Here is a 6831-nt window from a genome sequence, read left to right on the forward strand (position 1 = left end):
TGAGCTGAACACCTCTTGCTCTTTCTGTGTGATTCATCTACACAGCTCCTGGTGACGTCTCCCTGAGGGGGCTGACTCTGAGGACCAGGAGCTCCTTCAAGTCACCCAACGGAAGGAGACAAGATGTCTCAGTCTCCATAGAGAGGCAACGCCATGGACCTCCCAGGCTCTGTCTACAGCGGTAAACTCACCCCCATGGACAAGGGGTGGCACCATCCAGCTGAATGCCAGTCCTCCAGGAGGAGTGCAAGTCGGGTCCTGCTCTGGCCACCAGCCATGGTTAAACCCGACTCTGAGGTGGGGGGCTGGACTCAAAACCCAGGCCTGGCCTTTCCCGCACGTCTGGGTGTACTGCAAAGGCACCGAGCCCCGCGGTGGGGAAGGGAGAGCCAGAAATTGCGTGTGGTCCTGACCACATGGATGGCCATTCATCCGACCTGCTGAGAAGGAACGTTTAGAGGGCTGGCTCCAGGAAACCTCTGTGTGAGGACATCCCATGACCCGTCCCCAGAGCCCCATGGTACCAGCTGTGACCCCTGTGGAACAGTGAGCCCTAGGAGGACACCCAAGGACTGACCTTTCCTAAGTAAACAGAGGTAGAAAACCCCCAGGTTTTCCTGTGCCCTGAGAAGAGCAAATCCAGGAACAACATCCAAACCACATATCTTGTAACTGTCACCGTGCCTGTCAGTCCCTGACCTACCTCACCATGCCTTCTGCAGCGTGAGTGACGGACACATCATCCGATGGGTCTCCCAGGTTGCCAGCGAGACTCAGGGCTATTTTTAATGTCTAAATTGAACACACAAAGAAAGAATGAAGGAAAAACGTTCAGAAAGCCCTGGAAATACAACTTCTGATACGCCAAACAGGAAGAGGTATCTGGACCCCTGACATGTTGGCTAAAGCCTATGAAGAAAAATGTCTAAAAGACTGGTCCTGGGAACACCTCAGAGCAAAGGGCTGCCACGCATGGGGACCAAAGGGTGTCAGTCTGGCATACAAAACTGCGTGCTGGGGGAGCCAAGTGCCAGTGTTTGCTCAAGGTGGAACATGCCCAGCAGGAGTTGACCAGCTGGCTCAGGCCAGCTCAGTGGTTCTTCTGCATTGCCAGCTGGTAGGTAACGTCACCAGGATGCCACTTACTTTCTCTTTGCATTCCTGAGTGGTCACCACAACAGCAGAGATCAGACTGAATCCCAGTGGGACAGTAGTTCTGGGCTTGCCGTTGCCTCTGGATGGCAGCTCCACCGGCACAGCACCACGGCCAAGCAGAAATGAGCTGTTCTGCTCACCAGCTGCCACGTGTTCCTAGTGGTAACTCATCCAAAGCGTTTGAGCACAAAGTGTTTCAGCACATTTAAGGGAGCAATGGTGCAAAAAGAGGATGGATCTGGTTTCTCACGCATGCAGATTCCTACCCAAGCCAGTCCACCTAAAATGGGTAGACGCAATTTCAGCAGACACGGTTTATCCAGCCCTGGTTTTACGGTGCGTAGCCAGAGGACAGCCACAAGCAGAAATGAGCTCTTCAATCAAGCCAGCTCGTGCCTAGCAGAGAAGCACTAGATTTCAGCTTGCGGCTCATGCCACCTTCATTCAACATCCAAGACAGAACATCAGGTAGAGATGCAGATGTGCAGGTAGAGAGCTAGATGTGATTTCTGCTTTGGTATGTGCCATGCATCACCAACTACTCCTGAAGGGTCATCATTTATCTTCTGATGTACAGTGTAGAACATGATTAACTCCTGGAGAAGGGGATGTTTCCATGAAACAGTCTCCTCACCACCATCCCATAGAGAGGATGTACCGAAGGCCTGGAGGCCAAGGAAGAGCTCCACTGAAACAAGCAGACCACGTCCACCCCACAGGCACTGGCCAAGGGCACCTTAGTCATGGCTGTCCCAGGGCTGGACTATCTGGTGCTGACCTAGCACTGAATGTCACCCATGTGCTTGGCCATGTGATCCCAAGTCAACGGGGTTACACATCTCCTGAGGTGACTGCCCTTCATCTGGAGTTTGCTGTTCCTCGGCTGGGACATGACAACCAGTGGGTGAAACTCTTGGCCTGGTGCAAATGCAGAGCAAACAGATTCATCCAAAGCTTCTGAAAAGAGCTCAAAACCAACTTACATGAGTGAAGGTTCTCTGCCTCTGCACAGGCCTGGCAGCACGTAACACCTCCAGCTGCTGCATTTTTGTGGAGAGGTGGTAACTTCCAGGCACCCACTGTCCAGTCTGCTACAAGAATGTGGTTCCATCCTTGCTCAAAATCCCAGCTCATAAAACCCAGCTGTGGATCTGTTAAGCATCTGAGAACATAACTCTGCTTACAGAGCAGGGAAGGGAGCGCCTGCCTGACTTCCTGGGAAGCTGCAATGTTTTGGAAGGCCTGACAGCCCTCAGTCCTGGAAAAATCATGATCTGGACCACTGAGCTCATGAGGTGGACTGAAACGTAAAGATTTTGAGAAGCACAAATTGTTGGGTCAGTTTTTCCTGCCATCGCCACTCACAGGGGTTTGCCCGCAGCATCCCCTCGGTGACTCTTTCTGCAGTGCCCTCGCAGTGCTCTGCATGGCCAGGGCTCCCGGAGCACGGGAGCTGGGACCACCCCCAGCTGATGTCCACCAGTCTGAAGAGATGATCACATACAATGGGCAAAAGCCGCAGGACGTTCTTCTGTAAAAGCTCTGCCTAACCAAGAAAGAGCTCAGCCGAGCCTGCCTGAGGCAGCAGCAGAGCTCAGATTCACCCCTTAGCAGCCCGTTTGTTCATTCTCCTCTGGGAATTACCTACAAACATTTTTGTACAACCATGGAATAAGTAAATTACTCTCTAGCAGCATAAGAAATGCAACCAAATGTTGAACCTCCTCTTACCTCTGCCATCCAGTGCAAGATATTGCCCCTGGGTACTTGGCTTGTGATGTTGAAGCCCTCAAGGATGTTCAGTGCTGTGATCAGTGCAGGACCTGCATGTGGAGGTGGGGGGCTGAAAACAAGGTGACCTGGGAAGGGAAGAAGAGAGGAATGAAGGTACTTTTTGACAGACACTGTAGAACAGTGTCTACAGCCCATGAGGACAGGGAAACCTTCCCAGGTTTGAGGGGAAATAATGGAAAGCAATGTTTGAAAAGGATTTCCCAAAACACGCGGGTGTATCTTTCTGTTTCTTTGCGATGGATGAAGGAAGCCTGAACAGGGAAGGTTTTTCTACATCAGACATTCTGCTCTTGTGGCTGGCTGGCTGGTTTCTGGACAGCAGTATGGGAGAACAGCGGTAAAATGGGTCTGCGACTCCATAGCTCTAAGGAGAGTAAATACAGGGACTGCTAGAGAAGAACACCATTTTAGAAACTTTGCATGAGGGAAGCTTTTCTCCTTGTAGATCTGGGAACTGTCTTCAGATGTAGGCTCTAGCCTATGGACCAGCTTCTGTCTACACAGTGCGTAAGTATGTGGTCATGTTGCATCTTTACACTCTAACGCCAACAAAATACCATCTAAAATACCATCAGTCGCTGTCAAGGAAAACCAGGCCCATTCCAAAGTGCTGAAAACCTCCTGAACTGCCTGTGATGCATCAGAGCCATCAGGCAACAGCAGGAAATTCCTCGGGGGCCTTTTCTGCAAATGCCTCAGCACAGCCTTGACTTCAACTCTTGCCAGATGAACCAGAGTTGTGCGGCAGTGGGTCAGGTGTTTACCTCGATAGACTGTGTGGACGGGATTCTCCACCGTGACACTGTAATTGTGGAAGTCTTCCTCCACCAAGACTCCTCCATAGTGTTGGACCTGCGCAGGAGAGCAAAGCAGTGCGCACTGAGAAGGCAGGGTCAAGGCTTTCTGTGTTCGTTGTGTGGCCCAGGTGAACACGTACCACTGTCAAACAGCTACCACTGAGAGTCCCAAGCCAAGTGTCAGGTGCCTCAGGACCCCCTGAAAACCTGTGTGTTCACGGCCTTGGTGGCCTGGCTCACCACTCGCCACTGCTGTAAGGCTCTGCAGATCTCCTCCAGAAGCTCACCCACCCCTGGGTGCTCTAAAGATGTTCTGCCTACCCATGAGACCTGGGACGGGCACCGCCTCACAGCCTTCTCTCCCCTGGGTGACAAGCATGAGTACGTTCATGGTTATGATGCATCTGAGTATGATGCCAGGATAAAAGATCTATTTGGATTTAGGAGAGAAGGAACCTGGATGTAGCAAGTCGCCATCACCAGAGATCTTCAGCATACAATCCCCAGCCTATTTTTAATTATTTCAGATGACAGTGGGTCTGCTGTATCCTTGGTCTTTCTGTAAAACTCTCCTAGAGGTACGATTTACTGGGCTTGGTAATTCTCATGAGCACAGTAAAGATGGGCAATCTCCTCCGCTGCAGGTCTTCTGTGGTTAAGTCATGACGAAGATGAGGTAGGACCCTCACAACTGCGCTCTGCTGATCTCAAAATCCCCTGAAGTAGGTAATACTCAGTCAGTGTACGGGTGCAACTGTGCTCATGGGCCAACTCTTCCCTTCTGCCCAGAAGGGGCCATACAACCTGCCAAGAGGTTCTGCTGGGATGAGTTGCTACTGTGAGTCCTCTGGATCTCCATGCAAAAATGGGCAAGAACAAATAACCTGTCCATGCTGACCTCTAAACCAGCCAGCTCACTTGGCAAGAAAACTCATTCTCTGGCAGAAGTGGATGAATCCCTGGAGCAGGAAAGCTAATGCAGAGCATGTTGTGGGGAACAGCATGTCTAACCACCCCAAAACTGCAAAAGAAGACGTATCCCCTACTTGGGATCCCTGTTCCCCTCCCAAAGCAGTCCCAGAGGACAGGCCAGGCTGAACCCAACAGCTGAGATGAGCAGGCAGGTGCCTGTGCCTGGTGGTGGCTCCCCAAAGCTCAGCCTGGGCACAGCAGCGGGGAGTGGGGCAGGAGATGGCACAGAAAGGAAAGGAGCCCTGGTCAGCCACACACTGCAGACACCATCTCAAATTCCCCAGAGAGCACTTGTTTTGCACCTGTACCTTGCCCCCAAGGGACGAAACAAAGGGTAGGGTGTTTTGGAGCTGTACTTGATTTCACCACATTGACACCCTCCCTTTGCTGAACAATAAGCACTGTGGGAAGGCAGCACTCTGTAGCCAAAGCTGCAGCCGTGCACTGGATCCCAGAGCCTGCCGGGTTCCTTGGTGTGTAAACCTGGGCCTTGCTCCTCCACAGCAAGTTTCTGCTTCCTCACGGCAGCCCTCAGGTCAGGGGAACAGGGTAATAAAGCAGGGTGCAGCTGTGGAGACGCACCACAAACTTCTTCTCTTGTGCCTCATTCTGCAACCCGGCTGTGGACCAGGTGATCCAGGGGAGATTTCCAAACACAGAGCTTACAAATGGCCAAGACTTGAGCTGGATGAACCCATTTCAGACTGCTGACGACGTGTGGAAGGTGCGTCACTTGGGCCACAGTGATAGGGAAAAATGGTGCCACCAACCACCCTGACTGCTGCTACACAGGCATAAAAGTTGTTGGGTGTTTTTACCAGAATAATGACTTTGTTTATCATTGCTATTTTTTCCAGAGCACCTCTAGCAACAAGAGTTAAACTGGGGCAACCCTAAGAGGGACCAAGGCTGCCTGATCTGCTGCTCGCAAGGCTCACAGTCTGTACCTTTCAGCCCCATCAACATCAAAACTTTGCTTCTCAGCAGTGGGGCACCTCTCATTACGGGGGGAAAGGGGCTGACAGAGCCCAGAGGGTGTCTTGAAATGGGGATGCCTTTTCCATCAGAAAACCAGTCTGTCCTGGTTCCACTTCTGTAGGCTGTGGATGTGACCTGTGTGTCACTTAGACCACTGCAGGGACAGGGACAGCAAACCAAAAGGAGACTCCGCGCATTCATCCCCATCATTGTGCTGACACTCAGCTATGCCTTATCTCCAGGTGGTCACCTTAAGCAGGTGACATGGCAGGTGGCACCCCCAGCCTGGGCTGTGCCGTGCTGTCTAGGGCAGAGACAAGGACAGACAGGGCTCACCTCGGAGATTATCTCCTGGGTCAAGTTTCCGCTGTAGAAAGCTGATGCCCCTTCTGCCCCCACCAGCTTCAGGATGGCCGCGAGGTCCAGGCGCCTGACAAACATGCCAGGCAACAAGGGCTGGCCGTCCGGCAGGAAGATCTCCCGAAATCTGTCAGAGTAGTTCAGGTCCTTCAGCTCACTTACAGCTTTGGCTGTGGGCGAGAAGGGGAGGACAGCCAGAAAAGTCAGCGTGCAGGGACACACAGGGACCTGGAGGCATTGTGCACCTGACGGGGATGTTGGTGACTTGCTGCTGCCTCTTGCCCTGTCTCAAAACTAGAGGAAGGCTGGATCATGCATCCACTAGAGCTGGGAAGAAACCCCAAAATATCCCAGCTCCCTTCCCTGGCTGGCCCTGGGCAGCTGCCCAGCATGGGCCGCTCACCTGGCCCTGACCAGCCCTGGGAAAGGGGTCTGGTTCTGCTGCCATCACGCTCTCCCCTTGCAGACCACGGCTCATGTGTTGCTCAGCTCCTAACAGTATCCGTGACCAGATCCAAAGAGCCTTAATTTCCCACAAACAACCACCCAGCAGCCAAGCGCAGGGTCCAGCGGGCTCCTCCATGTCAAGCAGCCACCCTTGGGCCCCATCAGCTACTCACCCAAATCGTGTGTGACGTTAAACCCATCCTGGGCCACACCAGCTGCGAGGCCCAGCAGCTTGGACCACGGGAGCCTGCCGAAGGAGGAAGGACAGGAGAAATGTGCCTTGGAGGGGTGCGGCAGGGGGGGGGGGGGGGGGGGGAGGGCAGGGGCT

General features: G+C 53.0%; 1 protein-coding gene across 1 annotated transcript in view; it reads right to left on the reverse strand.

Annotated features, from left to right (window-relative positions):
- GGT7 (gamma-glutamyltransferase 7) overlaps window positions 1-6782 on the reverse strand; it is a gene marked incomplete at its 5' end in the record, with an annotated part of 11234 nt that extends 4452 nt beyond the window's left edge. The window contains 5 exons of the mRNA XM_010131634.1: window positions 704-792; window positions 2887-3014; window positions 3714-3801; window positions 6033-6226; window positions 6677-6782. Coding sequence (XP_010129936.1) covers window positions 704-792; window positions 2887-3014; window positions 3714-3801; window positions 6033-6226; window positions 6677-6782 — 605 coding nt within the window. The remainder of the gene's footprint in view (window positions 1-703; window positions 793-2886; window positions 3015-3713; window positions 3802-6032; window positions 6227-6676) is intronic.
- Window positions 6783-6831: the final 49 nt, after the last annotated feature.

This window comes from Buceros rhinoceros, unplaced genomic scaffold (assembly GCF_000710305.1).
Source record: "Buceros rhinoceros silvestris isolate BGI_N320 unplaced genomic scaffold, ASM71030v1 scaffold23932, whole genome shotgun sequence".
Classification (NCBI taxonomy): domain Eukaryota; kingdom Metazoa; phylum Chordata; class Aves; order Bucerotiformes; family Bucerotidae; genus Buceros; species Buceros rhinoceros.